This window comes from Pseudopodoces humilis, chromosome 2 (assembly GCF_049639895.1).
Source record: "Pseudopodoces humilis isolate 2021_Gansu_Grassland_sample_001 chromosome 2, ASM4963989v1, whole genome shotgun sequence".
Classification (NCBI taxonomy): Eukaryota; Metazoa; Chordata; class Aves; order Passeriformes; family Paridae; genus Pseudopodoces; species Pseudopodoces humilis.
In genome coordinates this window covers 75,913,069-75,930,806 of record NC_142201.1, presented here as the reverse complement: position 1 = coordinate 75,930,806, position 17,738 = coordinate 75,913,069, and the positions used below count along the sequence as shown (strand labels likewise).

The following is a 17,738-nucleotide window of genomic DNA, read 5'->3' as shown; positions in this document are numbered from 1 at the left end:
TTTTAAACACCATCACTAGCTCTGAGGAATGGATGAAGACACCAGTCTGATGGCAGAACTGAACTCTAATATCCCTTTACTACAGATACAAATACTAGAGCGTAACTATCCACCCCAAATATTAATCCACGTTCTGTGTTCTGTGTGGTAAATGGAATAATAGGATCTTCTGGTTGAGAGGCTTTAAATAATCACAGTGAACTGTTCATAGCAGTGTCCTACAGTTTTATTCAAAAAATTTGTGTTCCAATAATGGAATGTTTCTTGTTGCCCTGATGGAGAGAAACTTTTGGAGGGAAAGTATGTTTGCCCACAGCTGGTTTGGGCTTATAGCACCAGAGAAATCAGAAAGTATGTGAAAAAGTAAATGTGTTATAGAATAGATTTGGTTTTAGAACCAAAGTTTTGATTTTCCTTTCTGTCATCACCATGTGCTGTGTGTGTTGTCCAAGTGACATCTGCCGCATCATCAGTCCGGATGTTAGCCAAGGTGCTCCCTCCAGCTGGATTTCTTCTTTTTCACTGTGTATGAATCCCTTCTACCAAGGGAGAAAATCAAGCAAGATATAGTAAAAATAAATAATATCACTATTAAATGTATTTGTAAATGGCATATATATATATATATATATAATCTGGTGAATATTTTTTTATACTGTATGCAAGTGCACTAAAAAAGGAATAAAGTGCTGATGCAACATAGAATTTTTTGTAATGGAAATAGATTTATTTTTCTATTATTGATCAAGGTATGAAAAAAGGAACAGTCAGCTTTAAAAGAGGAAATAAAATGTAAGTCATAGTAGCCACAAAATTTAAAATCTTTGGTATGTAACTAAAATGCTCTGTTCTTTTGATAGATCTGGGAAATTTTAGCGGTCGGACAAGAAGTGCTGTATCTGTACGTGAAGGTCAAGGAGTTGTTCTGATGTGCTCCCCTCCACTTCATTCTCCAGGTACAGTAGACTGCAGCCTGTACTCATGCTCCTCCTTTACAGTTTCGTCATTATTGGATGTTCAGGATTTTAGATACAATATGTATTTGATTATGGAACTTTATAGATGAGGTATCCACCATTCTTCTGGCCGTTTTTGGAGAATCAAAGGACTAATTTAAACTTATATATTGCAAATGCTAATGAATAACAGAAGCGTTTCTGTTACAAGACTGCCTAATTCCTAGTGTAGAACTTGAATGTGACAATAATCTCCATGCTATCATGGTGAATATGCTGCCTTGATGTCACAGAAGATTGCTTTTAGTGTTTAGAAGCCTTCAGAAATTTCTGCAAATTCAAATGTCATGGCACTTTTGTCGAATACAAATTTAATTTCCTTTTCAGTAGTAGAGACATGATTTGGTTGCTTCCTTTCACTGTATAACTTAGTTTCGCAAAACTGCATCATTGCTAAAAGTCAGAATTACCATAAATTCTATGAAATGCCTGTGGATTCCCACATGAAAACATAGGTATTCCAGGGCGGTTACTTTATTGTTTTTCAAATTGACACTCCTGCAAAGTCTGTAGACAGCTAGGTACATCCTTATATTTGCATGTCATATAACATCTGGAGACATGATGCTAGACAGAGTATCTTGTTTTTCAGGGGATATACTATAGCCTATCTTTTTCTTCTCTGGGAAATGAGGTATGTACTGAAGGGTTTTTTCTACTCCAAATTTTAGGCCTGAAGTAACATTGCAGATGGAAGATCCTCAGAACATAAAATCTCTTCTGAGTTTCTGTTAGAGAAATGTGTTCAGTATCTATTATATTATACTATACTGCATATGGTATATTATACTATAATATATATATACTATTATATGTAGTATACAGTATACTATATTATACTGCAAGGATTGTTATTGCTGTATTACAGTTATCAATGCCATCTCTCTGCTCTTCTCTCTTCTGAGCAGATTCTCTTGTGGTTGCCTTTACAATCTCTTTCTGAGTTTGACACTGCAGTCTATATGATGCAATTGAGATGATGTTAAGGCCTGATAGTGATAAGTAAACTGAGAGGGAAAAGGTGTAGGCAGAAAAAGTGAGCAATGGTTTCAGCAGCACATATGAATTTCATTTCCCCAAACAAACTGAGAACAAAAGGATAGAAGGACATCAATCAAGAAGGAAAGTGTCGTACACCTTTTAACAATGGTCATTCCACAAAATACATATATTTTTTTATATATCATCAAAATATTTAGAATTCTTTTCCTCAAATTATGCTTCTGGGTTTTATTTAGTCAGATTTTAACACAGTATTCTACTGTAACACAGATATTGCCTTTGATTGTGAAAACTAGTATCTTTCATTTTCATTACCAGGACAGCAAAACCCCTGCTGTGCAAACTACAGTGCTCAAAAACAGCATTCAGTTGTTTTAATTTGTATTGTTTGAGTACCAGTAGGCTATGCCAGCAGGAAAATTACTTCCAGAAAAATATTTTTATCCTCTGTTGGCATAGTTTTTTCACCATAGCTAAGCCAGAAAAGGTTTTACAGAGTGATGGAGTAATCAAGAAAAGCTGAAAAATTGCACTGATATGCAGATGGAAACACAAGCACCTATCAATGGAAGGGGACTTGGCCCCCCTTTCTTTTATTCATTCCATAACGCAAGTAATGTAGTTCTTCATCCAAAGGGTTGTCAAACACTGGAACAGGCTGCTCAGGGAAGTGGTGGAGTCACAATTCCTGGAGGTATTTAAAAAGTGCGTAGATGTGGCTCCTAAGGGCATGGTTTATTGATGGAAATAGTGCTGTCTTGAAGCTTGGACTTAATGATCTTAGAGGTCTTTTCCAACCTAAATGACTCTGTGATTCTATCACAGGCAATTTGCTTTCAACTCCGTACTTGCAAAGTACTGAGGGCCAGTAAGTACTTGTGGTACTGCAGTGGGACTGCAGGTGGTATTGATACAATGGCTGGAGTCTCCCTGGAAAGGGGAGAGCTACCTCCACAGGCCTAGTGATGTTTCAAAAATAAATCATTCCACAAAGCCCTGTCAATAAAATGCAAGACATTAACGAAAGCTGACTGCCAGATCAGAGTTCATTTGTAAAAAATAATTCTGGACAAAACCTGAAATTTCAGAGCGAAGTGTATGAATTTAATTCTGAAATTAAGCAACAAATATGAAACTTGCAGGTAAAAAGGTCTTTTGACAAGCAGAGTACTTCAAAGATTTGTTGTGCAGGAACATCTAAAATTTTTTTTAAGCATTCGGTTTCTTGGTACTCCATTTTAGTTTCTGTGTCTGATTTGCAAAGAAGCTATTATCTTCTAAATAGCCCTAAGAAATGTTCAACATTAAAATCACCCAGGAGACAAATTTTCAAGTGGATCCTAAGATGTTATAGTGGATATATCTAAGCTAAAGGCTATTCAGAGCATGTTTGCAAAAGTGTGAACATCTCAAATTAACAAGACCATGAGTTATGGGAGTGTTTTTGATGACAGAATTTTTTGTGGATGAACACTGTAAGCTTTGTGATATTGATTTATTTACATTGATCAGCACCTTTAGAAATAATTTTCACTTACTTATCACATGAGATAAAGCCATGATACAATATCAAGCCTAATAATTCTCCACAACCTCATAAGGAATTTGTCCTTCAACAGAATCCCATTCCTCAATCTCTCCAGTCAATAACTGCATATGAACTTGCTCAAGAGCTTCAGCTTGAGCCCTTTTAGGCAATGGCATTATCAGCATGGGAAAAGACAGATGACTTAACAAAAGAGTACTGTATTAAGAGAAATATAGTTTTATTAACATGTTTTCACGTGGAAGATAAAGCAAATACTTTTGATTGAATAGTACCTATATTACATTCTTACAGAATACAATTTTAGAAAAAATCTGAAAGCCTTTGCAAAACACCACTGACTGAAAAAAAATACTGCACTAACTTCTTTTGACAAGATTTTAATCAGAAATGCATTTTCATATGCATATAAACTTGATTTCTGTTTATTTGTGCTGGGGTATATTATCAAGAGGTAATGCATTAAACATACAAACACACACAAACTTTTGATGTATTTACATTGTTCATATAGGATTTCATTAGATTGTTGTCCAACTATTTTACAGTGAAAACAAAGAGGAATGTGGGGTGCTAGGCACACCTGAAATAGATCCTGAAAATTGTAGCACAGATTCAGATGAGAAAATGATCTCTTTAGTTTAATAAGTGAGTTTTTTTAAATTACTGTCATCTTTGCTGAGAAATAGCAAGGCAACAAACTGAAGGAGGTTTTTTGGAGAGACATTATCCACTACTTCAGAATGGTGAAGGAAAATTAATTAAATGAAAAAATTTTTCTGCCAATTCCTTGTGTCAAACAGGCACCAAGAGATTGTCACCTCCTGCTTTTCCTGGACCAATGCTCATAAAAAATGCTGCCTCTAACTTCCTTGGGAGTCCTGTATCATTTTGATGTGACTACTCCAGAAGCTTTCCCACTAGCAATGTTTTTGTTGCTAATCCTTAACTTCTCCCCTGTGAAATATATTAAATGTGAATAACTTGATCATTCATAAACATAACACTTTATCTTTTTTTTTTTCTTCCATAAACACAATATCTGATTCTTCCCAATTATTTCTTTTCTCCAAGAGGGGTTTCCTAGGCAGTTAACTCTTAGTTGTCCTTGCCAAGCAAGAGTTACATTAATTACTGGCTGCTTAAATAACAAGCTTTGTTTGATGTTTCCAATTTAAAATGCCTCTACTGTTTTCTTTCCATAAACAGGATTATGGTTTTTCATTGTGGTATTCTAAAGGATGTAAATATAGGGTTTTATTCAGTCATTTAATCATCTTAATTACAAGGTTTACCATAGCAAGATTAAAAATGAATGGAAGTTTTCATCCAGATTTACATGTTTCCGTCAGAATTAATACTTTCAGCTGAGCTTTTTAAGGCTTTTATTCAAGGCTTTCAGTATGAGCTTAATGGAGAACGACGATTCCCATTGTTAGAATGAGTTGAGCTCTGATGCACACAGGGAAAGGCAGATGTGTGCTCTGTCCTGCCTCAGAGGGATGCTGCCGTCTGGAGGGAGCTCTCCTACATAATCTATCTGCAGCATGTAACATCTGTACAGATGTTAAACTGTAACTTTTTTTATCTCTTTCTGAAGGGCAAATCTGATCTTCTAAAGTTTGGAAACTGTGCTGTAAGCTGCATCTTTTAGACTTCTCCTTTACTGTTAGAAAACTACTTTTCATGAGAAATGTTCCATCAAAGATGATTAATGCCAGTGCCATGTGGATCACAGTCCTTCACGTCCATATCTGGCTGTGTTGCTAAACAGGCAAGCTGCTAAAAAAAATCCTGTACTGTGGGCCAGAAATTTTTGTCCTGTTCTTCTGTTACCTACACAGTTGTCTTGATCCTCTTATTAATTGGAGAAACTCACACAAAATTAAGTTTTTTAAGTCATTCTAAGCTCCTATTTGTGTGTACTTCAGGCATACTCAGAAATCCACTTTGGAATTGTACACAAATGTATCACTTCTTACTGTTCAGGGTCTGCTAAAGGAATGTTAAAGCTGCATTTGCATTAAATCTGCAGCTTTGGACTGCAGCTTCACTACTTGCTGGAAACCAAGTCCAACTGAAGTGCAATATAGCCTTAGAACTCCCCTGGTTTGAACACTGCACAAATTATACATAGAAATAATAAGACAGGCTTTAAGTCACTCCATTCAGGTAGAGAATGGCTAGTAGACTTCTCCAAGCAAATTAGTTATGATAACAAGATGGTTATATTTGGGCTGGACTGCTCTCAGTGTGCTCATTAGCTTGTTCGCAGGCAATTGGCTCAGGTATCTACATGCAGGAGATAGAAAATTCTGTTCTGAAGGATCGGAATCCAGAGGATTCTGCCCTCTGGATCTAAATTTACTAAGCTGATTTTGGGAATACAATTCTTAGATGTCTTTTTATATGTAGCTGAAGGTCACAAGGTTATTTTAAGGCTGAGGATTAAGTCCCAGGATCACCCAACAGTGGCATTTCAGTCCACAGCATCAGAGAACTTCTGTCCTATATATAGATCTAGTCTTTACCTGTTTCTTCAAAATCACAGCAAGACTTCAATATCTTCGATTTCTGAGGCTCCATCCCTTTCTAGGCTCTTCGTCATGTTAACCTGTCAGTACAGGTGAGATTTGTTCCTGACCATGGCTCATACTGTATTAAACAATATTATGTATTTAACAGTAAAGTAACATCCAGATTCTTTTCTAAGTAAAGTAACACCCAGATTCTTTTCTGTGATACATTTTTATTTTCTTCAAATCTGAATTTTCAAATAAACTTTAGCATAGAAAACTAAATAATTTACTTACAGGAGAGGCCAATATGTTGGTGAAAGTGATATCTCTCCTGTTGCCTTGAGATTAAGGCAGAATTCTTTTGCTGGTACCTCTCAAAGCATTGGTCACTCCCAGTTTGTCAAAACAGCTGGACAGGTCATGCCTCTAGCCATGAATCTCCCATGAGCTAAACAGAACTTATTAATCACTTAGTACCTTCTCTCAGTTTGCAGAGGTCAATATGTATGAAGCTGGTGATGGCAAGTAGAACATATCACATTCACTGTGAACAATTATCATCTCTTCCTAACTGCTAGAATTGCTGAGAAGGTAGAACTGTCCAATACTCCAGTATTCTTCCTCTTCTACTAACAAAAGTGAGATTGAGAGGAACACTGGCATTTGGGGATTGGGGGTTTTATTGTTGTTGTTATTATTGTTTTTTCTCTGTAAAACTTATATTCTTGTTATAATGGAGGCCAAATCCTAGTACCCTAGATTTCACCAGGTGTTGACCTCTATTAAGAAAATCTATATGGACACTATAGAATACTCAGCTCTGTTTTGTTTTTCTCATAGTTGTATGCCATAGTTTGTTCTGCACTCATTTTAAATCCTAGTCGGAGCATGATACTGAGTATCAGAAATAGGCCACTTAAGTTACAGTGTTAGAAAATATTTGCGTACTGTACAGGATGGAAAGGTTTATTTAATAAACACTTTTTATGTCACATATAAAATATAAATGACAACTTTCTTATCTCTGCTTTGCATGTCTATAACTTATAAATTATCTACACAGAATGTTTTAAAACCTCTGTTTGAGACCCACATGTATCAAACAAATAAATGACTTAGATATCATGAGTTGAAGGGTTCCTGCATATCCCTATTTGACTTTGTGATGATTTGTCTTCTATGGGTAACTTGCATAAACCTTATATTTTACTTTTCAATAATGGGAGAATAAAAAGCATTGAAAGACCAGTTCAGACTCCCTTAAGCTTTATATTCCAGTCCTAATTTTGTGTTAATTTCATAGGGTCATCTTATCTCTTCATGCATCACATTTGTGCTTGGAAGAATCATAAAAATGTTTCACTATTGCATTGTCTACTTTGTCACTTTTACTAGACTGCTTTTGAAACTTTCATGCCTAATAATGCTGATTTGCATGGGTGTTATCATTAAAGAGAATATCCATGGCCCCTGACATTGCTCAACTTAGGAATCTGTGTTCTTTATTTGTGCAACTGATTGATGACTATGCCTGTAGTTTTCATCATGGAATGAAAAAATGCAATTAACTTTTTTTTTTCTATGGTCTTTTCATTACTCAATACATGACCAGTAATTTTGCTGCTGACTTCCCTGAAGCACATTTGAAGGTTTCTTTCCTCAATCTTGTTGAAGGCATTCATCTAAGGATATGGAATTAAAGAGTTTGGGAATTACAGAATTTTCTGTAGGGTAGCATTTTAACATGCTGTATTTGCCAGAGTGCAGTTACTCCCAGTCTGTTGGCAATGTGTTGTTATTAGATTTTAATTGCATTTTAATGATTGCATGTGCCCCAAATTCCAGACAGTGTCTGTATAAGAGGTGTACAGATAAATAAGTATAGATTTTCTCTCATTTTTTTATTTGGCTTCGTTGGGTTTCTTGCATAGTTGTTGGAGTTTTGGTGGGTTTTTCTGGGTTTTCAAATTTTGTTTGGTTTTTTTTTATAATTTGAAAGTAATGAATTAACAAAAATGCATTACTGGTCCAACTGTAGTAAATTCTTCCAAGGAACTTGTAAGTATTAAAAGGAAAAAAAAAAAAAAAGGAAAAAAAACCAACCACAAAATTTTCCAGCTATTACCACTGTTGAAAAATGTTTCCCACCTTCCCAAAAATGTTATTAGTTCTTTCAAATAACACAATAACTTACACTAGAAACTGCAAGCTATATGTCCCTACACTCACTGGATCACTCACTAGAACTGTTTTTCCCCTCAGGGACCATGAAAATGTAGTGAGAAGAAGGTGGTTGACCTTGCCCAATTAAGGCAGCGCACAACAATGGTGATGGGGGCAGCCGTGACAGTGCTCTGCTTAGGGGATGTGTGCTGTAGTTTCACAGTCACAGTAGTGTCTACAAATATTACCCCAGATGACAGATCAGGAGAAACAAAGTGAAAGGAGATACCAAGAAAAGAGGGAGGAAGCATGAGAGATTAATTAATTTTAAAAATATGTGGAGTGAGTTGGCCCTCAGGCTCATGCACTATTTCCTCTCAGGCACCAACTGCATGTGAATATTTGTCTACAGCTTGACAAATAGGACAATGATGAAAAGTTTCTGTAGTGGGAAAGCTCCTCTTCCCTCAAGACAAGTTACTAGCCTGTTAGTGATTTGTCCCAACAAATTACCCATAACTATCAGGAACCTCTTAGTCTAGGGGTTAAACCAGACAGCATTGTCCTGCCAGGTTTAACCGAGATGGATCCTCATGGTATCATATCCGCTTTTCCACAGCTAGTGTTGAAAAGATCAATTAAAGCATTGCACAAAAGCTTTCTGCGGCAATGGTTGCACAGTCTGTAAAACAGCAGCAGCCCAAGGTTCACAGATTTAAGACTGATGTATTCTACAGCAGTTACCATCTCAGAGGTGCAAGGCTCACCCAGAGCCAATCTGCCCACAGTAACTTTCCCATTAAAATCCATTTGCTGTTTAGATCCGATGCTTTACTGAGCTGATGCCTGGAAAAATACCATTTCACAAACATGTCAGTTAGTTAAATGTCAGAAAGCTCATTTTGTTTAAAGTAGAAAATTCCTAATTAATCCTAATTATCTCTCCATATCACAAATAGAGTGAGAATGCATATGCTAATCTGTGTAACTAAGGAGAAGAAGCCAGAAATACAATGCTGATCAGACAGCTGAAACAAAAGGAAACAGAAGAAGGAGAAAGAAACGAGAAATTATCTGCTCCTTAGGCTCTGGATTCTAGTTTTTTATCTCCATAACAATTGTGATGAAACCTTAAAGTATGTAAAATAAAAAGGATCAAAACAGTGGAGTTTTCACAAAATGAAATTCTTCCCACATTAGGCATGATTAGCTGAATTCAATGGTGATTCCTGTACATATGACTACTGTAAATGTTAGGACACCAGTTTTGATTCAAAAGCAGCAGGCTTTGGACAGAACTCATCTGAGTTCAGTCAGATTCCATTAATAAGTTTCCCTATATAATAAAGTCAGTTATTCCTTATTTCCTAAGTACGAAAGTGAACTTAAAACCATTTGAGGTGATACAAAGCTTAATGAGACATAGATCTTCATAAAGTCTGATTTAATCAGTTCAGGATGATTGTTCCAAATAAATTAAGTGATATTAAAACAATCGGGGTTGGGATATCTACTTTGCATTTTTCTTTCCAAGGGGAAGCTAGAAATTATTTAGAAATATATACACCTATATATCTCCTATATATATGGAGATAGATAGATAGATAGATAGATAGATAGATAGATAGATAGATAGATAGATAGATAGATAGATAGATAGATTTATGGATGTATTATAGGGTTTTTTCCTAGCCAATACAATTATGACTGGCATCAAAGTAGCTATAATTTAATATTAAATATGTTAAAGGAAAATGCTTGGATTTTTCAAGGAGAAAATGACTGCATAGGTACAAGCATATTATCCTAAGAGTTCAGATGGCAATCTGATAATAGCAGATATGAATCACTGTGCAGCAGCACATGTACATTCTGTATTTTCTGACACAAAATATGTTTTCCATAGCAATAATAGTGAAAACTTTTTATGACCAAAACTGACTTTTTATGACCAAAATGCCATCTTTTTAACAATTTAATAAATACCACACTTAATTCCGATTATTTGATTTTCCATTTCTATCTCCCGTGTTCTTATGCTCTGTTTCAATACTGTTAAAATCATTGTGATGACTTCCTTAGCCAGTGGATACAGTTCCTGTTGTTTTGATGCTGCTGCCCCAGAGTGGAAAATCTGCAACCAGAAAATTTCACTTCATTTATTGGTTTATTGAACCATTAATTTGCATGCTATTTTCCTCTTTCAATAAGTGAGAAAATGTCCTATAGGAGACCGCAGGGATAAAAATTCAGGAGTTGGAAGGGAGAATAGAAAGAAGGATTTAGGTAATATTGATAAAGGATTTGTCAGCTTGACTTTTCCAGCAGAAGCATAAAGTCCTTCAGGAATTTAGCAAGCTAGTTTCAACCCTGAAGAGTCTATTTTCATCTCTACCAAATGCAAGAAGGAAGAAGCACTGCCTATTTTACAGAAGATAACAGTGGATGATCTAGAAAGAAAACATCAAAGAAAAACTATAGTTGCACGGATTTATAATTCAGATCTTGTGACTTTACAAGATCCAGATCTTTTGTTGTCTGGAATTGGAAGGAAAACTTTCCAAACAGTTTTAAAACTGATAACATAAAGGGTAGTCTTTTAATGAAAGATTTTAGGTGCACAAAAGATACCTATGTGTACACACAGGACTGGATTTTCACATTTTTTGTAAGTTTAACTAACTAGTATATCTAGCAAGTACATCCAATGGGAGAAGGGTTGTCCAGGTAACCCACCCTGGGACCTGCTCCATTTGAATCTTAGCTCTATATCTTATGTCTCCCAAGTGCTGGGATGTTCAGGATGTTCTAACTAGAAGTTGTTTTCCTTGAAAATAAAACCAAACAGAATTTTGAAAGTGTTGACATAATGTGTGAGAAAGGGTAACTTCCATTCTAAAGTGTAATGAAGTGCTACAAACTACAGAGCTATATATTATAAATCTACAAAGCTACAAATATATGAAAAAGCTAAAAATCTTCAGGCATCATATCACAGTTATTTCCTATTCCTAAATGAAAATGGATTTCAAAAAACAAAATAAGACTTCTGAAAACTATGCACATAGTCAGCAGAAGAGAGTGAAGGACAGCCTGCTGTTCGCATTATTTAATTAATGCTATTTCCTTTAGAATAAACAAAAAGAACAGAGGAGTTGCACAAATACTTTCTTCTTCCTTGTGATATATATGTGTAATGGGACTCATCATATGTATATATAATATTTCACTTTGACTGCTATTGCTAAGAGTTTGAAGAGGAGATACGTAATCCTGGGATACTAGTCCAGGCTAAAAATAAGACAGCAGAAGGCTACATATTATGTCTCAATAACAATTATGTGACAAGTAGAATATGGGTGGAAGCAGTTCACTGGGTTTCCAGCAGTGCAGAACAGTGTGCACAGGGATGCAGCAGTGTAATATCTGTATGTAGAAACAGGTAGGAGTTACATTCTCAACATTGTTACACTTTAAATGATTTATTGTTGCTGACGTTATTTGTGGTGATTTATTTGTACAACATGGTTGAACAGCAATATCAGCGTTCTGGAGCAATTTGCTAATGTGACATATTTCTTCCCCTTCATCTGCACTTTATTTTTTAATTAAGGTGGAAAAAGTCATCTGTCACCATCATTCTTAGTATGTAAAATTTTTATTTTGTGGACTATAAAATTGGTTTTATGCTGTTCTCTGAGGCATATGTTCACCAGTTCCATTATGTTCAGAAAAATGTCATGGCTGGTCTGTCCCTTGGTACATTTCAACCTAGCAAATATACCGAGAGGGAGACAAGCACTAGACCTTTAACAACTGGGAGATTATGAGATTTATACTGATATTTTATTTTTGGGGTTTTTTTTTTACATATTTGAAAATCATATTTGGAGGGAACATGAGAGAGTAAGTACCTGTCTCCAGTGTTTGTCCAAAAAGGTCCTAAGGATTCATTGGCTATCATGTTTTGTGTGTGTGCTTTGGCATTTCTTGTCGATGTAAAATGAGCTGGTGGGGAGAGGAGCAAATATTAGAAATTAAAATATTTATGTATTGGTGGAGATATCCACTTGACTGTGGCTTGATTCAGGACTGCTGGAAAGTCACTTCCTTCCATCATCTTCAGTATTCTCAAATGAAAGTGATGATAATGGTACTGCCATTCTTTTGAGACCTTAGGGTAATAAGTACTCTAGGACCAAAGAAGCAAAACATCCATCAATCATATAGTCTCATGCCCAAGGTGGAATTCACCAAACACTGACCCTCAGATAGACTCAGCAAAGGTCTTTATATTTATATTAAAACACTTAATATCGAGAGAATATAAAGCAGAGGGGCAGTGGGCTGTGTCTTAAGTTCAGTGTGTACAGTCATACAAGAGTAATAGTACAGACTCCAAGTACCCAGGTTTTCACAGTACAATTCCTATGACAACAACTATATGTGAAGACTGGTGAATTCTGCTAAAAAAGAGTGTTTTGAAGTATAAACTAGAGCTCTAGTTGCTGCCTTTTATTTTCATTTCTATACCCAGAAGCCTGAATTTAAATCTTAAAGAAATGTTTCTTCTGCTATTAATCTTTCCTGGCATTAGGAATCAAGGTGACTGAGGTGTAAAGGGACAAATTTAAATTGCTTTCTTTCTTGTAAGTACAAGAAACTTAACTAAAACATATATAAAAACTCCTTGAGAGACTGATACTATTATAATTGAAGTACTAGTGAGTATTTGTAGCCAAATTACAGAATCTGCTTGACAGAGTTTCTTCTGCTGAATAAGGAAAGTTACACATTTTGTATCTCTCCACTGAAAAAGAGTTAAGACAGAACAATATTCTATAAATTTGCATGATCATCATCCAAAAATTAGTTCTTGTTTTTTTGTTCTGAAAAATGTCCTAGTGATGCCTACAAAATGCATTATCTCTTGGCATCATTGTAGTAGCCATTAAATGAAATTTCCATGTAAAGCAGTCATCCCCTTGGGGCTCTGGGTTCACTACAAGTGACAAACCTCGGAAGGAAGATTTTTCATTGTACTCACCAGTGCATCAAACTTAGAGAAGAAGCAGAGCATGCTGAAGTAACTATCACCAGTGCCATTATATTGTAGAGAAAATCAAGTGTCACAGCATGCTCAGAGAACAAGAGACACATAAAGTGTGAATGAAAAAAAAAAAGGAAAAAAAAATTAAATTCTGTTGAATGTGTTGCCAGAGAAAATAATTTTCACATATAGTCTACACAGCGATTTTTTCCTAGCATTAAACAATATACTCATTATTTTCCAGTGCCACAATTTTCATATGAATGTAATAGTTAAGCATTACCACAGAGCTCTTGTTCATTCAAATTATCAAGAAACAAACAACTTGCATTGTAGATTCAACACATTTCCATCATTATAATAATATAATAATAAGCTATCCAAATCAGAGTATAAAAGTGATTTGTTCTGTATATTTGCCCTTATATTTCCTGTAGATCAGTGACTACAACTGCTTAGGTTTCTTTTAATTCTTAAAATGGTCAACAATAGAGAACAAAGAATTCCACATCTGGTCCTCTTGCTCATGCTTTGCTGTCAGCTTTTGTTCCCTGCAATGCACAGCAAGTTAATTTTGAGGTTATTCTAAATATTTTAGTCAACATGTTCTTTTATAAAACATGGATTTGAATTCTAGACACATTACAGAAACTTTGTTCTCTTGGGAAATAAAAAAATTATAAAAATCAGTTCGTTTGACTAAATACTTTCTTCTAATATTATTAGTTATACCTCACTTTTAAAACTGGATATTAATCAAGTCTCATATTCTCACTACTTCATCTAAGATTGAAACAGACGTATTCGTAATGATGTGCATCTTCTTGATTGCCCTTTCTAATGATAGACCAAATTTAACTCTAATTCTTGTCTTTGGAAATTACTAATCATAGAGTAATTTAGATCTGAAAAGACCCTTACGATCATAGAATCCAGCAACCCTAAGTGCCATGGCTTTATGACTTCTAAACACCTGCAGGGTTTGCGATTTCACCACTTCCCCGGAAATCTTGTTCCAATGTTCAAGAACCTTTTTGGTGAAGATTTTCTAATACTCAATTCAAACTTTCCCTGGCACAACCTGAGGCCTTTTTTTGTTATCCTTTCAGTTATTGCTTGAGGGAAAATCTGACCCCCACCTGGCTATAATCTCCTTTCAGGTAGTTTTAGAGACTGAGAACTCCCTGAGCCTTTCTTTCCCCAGGCTAAACACCCTCAGGTTCCTCAAAAGATTTTTGTTCAAGACCCTTCCCCAGCTCTGCTGCCCTTCTCTGGACACGCTCCAGCCCCTCAATGTCTTTCTTGCACTGAGGGGCCCAGAACTGAGCACAGCATTTGAGGTGTGGCCTCAACAGTGCCGAGTCCAGGGGGACGGTCACTGCCCTGCTCCCGCTGGCTGTGGATGTTTCAATTGTTTCAATAGTGATTCTCTAATATCTATTATTTGCATTATTTAACTTTATTGTTCTTTATCACTTGATTTTTTTTTTTTTATTTTTCATAGCAAATAACAGTATACAATGGCATTTATATTACCTGGTGTATTATAAATCATAGAACATCAATTTATATGGCACATTCAGGAATTTTCTACATAAGTATTGATTTCCATTCCTACCTTAAAAATAGATTAATATCAATAACAGAGTTGTTTAAAATCTCTTAATTGCTTTAAAAATAATTTTTAAACTTTCTACCTGTTTTTTCTATATTGTCAGAATTTTCTGTTTCCAGTGTTTGTCTTCCTTAAAAGATTCTTTCAAATATGTGGATGCTAGCTTTGGAGCAGGCTGCAGGCCCCACGGCCTCTCAGTCCTGCCTGAGAGCTAGCCTGGGAAATTCATAGGAGGATTTCAAAACAATCCTCAGAGACAGAAAACAACTGCCAGGTGCTGTTTGTCTGTCCTCTTGTTTTCCTTGCAAGAGAAAGTCAGGGGGTGTTGTGCCCCACTGACCAATGATGGTGATGTGTTGATTTGCTAACCAATAAGAGTTTCCTTTCTGTACTTTCCACGTATCTGTCTATAAAACAGGCCTGAAATAATAAACTAGAGAATTCTCCAGTTCCGACTCCTTTGAGAGTCTATGTCGTTCTTTTCGCCATTCCTAATTAGAACGACACAAATATTATCACAAATTTATTTGTTTCTCCCATCAGCTTTTTTTTCCCATAATTTTTTGTCATTTAAACATTTTCTTTGTTTACATAAAAGAACAATATATATTGGTAAAATGGCCTTAAAGTATGTCTAAACATTTCTTTACATGAAAAGGTTACTGAGAATATATATCAAATTCAATTTTATCTTTTTGAATGTGTGAGTGACCTAAAGTAAAGAAAGACATATTTAGCATTTAAGAATGGCCCCTGCAAGAGGTCACAATTACTGCAGAGCACAGAATGAACATCAAAAAGTGCAGTGGAGAAATGGATTGCAAGGAATAACACTAAAGTCAGCAAAATTCAGATTACTGTACTTATCAAAGATCAAATATACAAATAGAATAAAAAGAAATAAGTGATTAAACAGCATTTTTCCTTAGAAAAAAGCAATTACAAAAAATAACAGAATACACAGTAGGATGGGTAATTTAGTAGTAGAATTCTAGGACATTCGAAGAGAACTGCTACCTGTGGAGTAGGAGTGACTGTTGTTCCACTGCTCAGTAGTGTTGATGTCCAGCTTTGGTTCCTACATTATAAGATGTAGAAAAGCAGTAGAGATGAAAATAATAAAATTAAGCAAAGGATTAAAAATCAGGACTTCTGGAGTAAAGTTGAAGAGACTTGGCTGATCCAGCCTTGCAAAGAAGTTTGATATGCACAGGGGTAATGGTATTCCATTGTAGCTGTAAAAGTTTAGTATTACTTTCAAGAAATGTGTTTTCAGTACTTCCAATATGGTATTTGGTATAGGCAATAAACAGTATTTAAAAAAAGATAGGCAAATATTAAGGAAAACTAATTATCCAGGCAAATAAATAGGTTATTGTGTTGATCTAAATTAAAGAATATAAATCACTGGACATTCTTTAAGAGTGGGGGCTTGAAAATATTTGTTCTTCCCTGAGGACAAAGGAAAGGCCTGAAGGGTGTGGTTTTGATAACAGTATTTTAACACATTCTGGAAGAGGTTTCTTTTTTATTATGAAAATCATACCGATGACAATCAAATACACATGATAATCCAATATCTTTTCAAAGCTGTATTTTTTGTTGCATGCTACATGGTCTCTTTAAAGACTTTATGCATGAGAAATACATTTCCTCAGTCTTTATATGCTTCAATGACTGGCTACATTTCATACATATTAAAGTACAAATTAGACTACATTCACTGCCTATGCTGGTAACAAGAACATAATATTTACATTCTCCAGAACAAGATGAATCCTGACAATACATTTACCTTTTCTAGAATATTTTTAGTTATTAGCTGTGTGAGTGGGTATAAGAAAGAAAATATTTGCAGATCTATCACTGTAATTGAATCTGAAAAAAGACAAAGCTGTGACTGGTAGAACTGTGTTTCAGATAAGTGATACAGAGCCCCCACAGAAGGAAATAAGCAATTTCATTTCTAACAGATAAATTGTCAATATCTGTTTGATCTATGAGGGTGTGTTACAATGCAACAAATAAATTATGTTCATTAAATATTTTATTGGCTGATTAATGAGCACTGATAATAAACCATAGCAGCACAAATAAATGCACCACAATTATTTATCTGGTTGCAGTGGGAAGCTGGAGGAACAACTCATTGTTATAATTCATTTTAGCCAAAAAGAAGCCTCTTTCCCTCTTAATGTGAAGTTTTCCCCATCATTAGAGGGGACTGCATATTGCACCCTTATTCTGTAGATAGTATACACAATATCCAAACAGCAATTGTGAGGAAAATGTTCAAAGCTGGCCTTAATATAAAATTAGGCTTTATATTTTCAGAAGGGGAGATGTAGGCCTATATTCTTCCTTACAGTTTATTTCATTTAAACAGAATAGTCCTAAGTGCTAAAGCAAACTAATCTCGCAAATTTCGTGGTTTATAGCTATGTATAGTAAATTCGGCCTGTAATGTTGAGTGTATTTTTTGCTGTTTTACTTATCGATTAAATAATAGCAATAAAAACTTCTTCAGATTTACAAAAACTTCCAGATTAGCTCAGATTCTGGCTGTCATCAGGCACCAGTACCATTTATTCATCAAGTACTGCCATCTTGTGGAATTAGAGTAATCAAAGCAAATCCTAAATGGAGGAAGAGAAACAAATTGTTCCAACAGAATCTCCCACTGCATTACAAAAAGAAGACTAAAACTGGAGTTATTTCTTGTAAAAACATCATAACTCCATAGAAGTGCAATTATGGGATGGGTGTTTTGCATGCTTTGCCCTTGAATAGGCAAAATTTAGCTGTGCTATGGACACAAGTTTTCAGT

General features: G+C 35.3%; 1 protein-coding gene across 2 annotated transcripts in view; it reads left to right on the top strand.

The window, feature by feature from the left end:
* The window catches only part of CNTN5 (contactin 5), a 603,304-nt gene that overhangs the window by 420,961 nt on the left and 164,605 nt on the right, over positions 1 to 17,738 (top strand). For both annotated transcript variants that reach the window (XM_088051481.1, XM_088051480.1), the window contains exon 7: positions 861 to 956. In XM_088051481.1, coding sequence (XP_087907607.1) covers positions 861 to 956 — 96 coding nt within the window. The remainder of the gene's footprint in view (positions 1 to 860; positions 957 to 17,738) is intronic.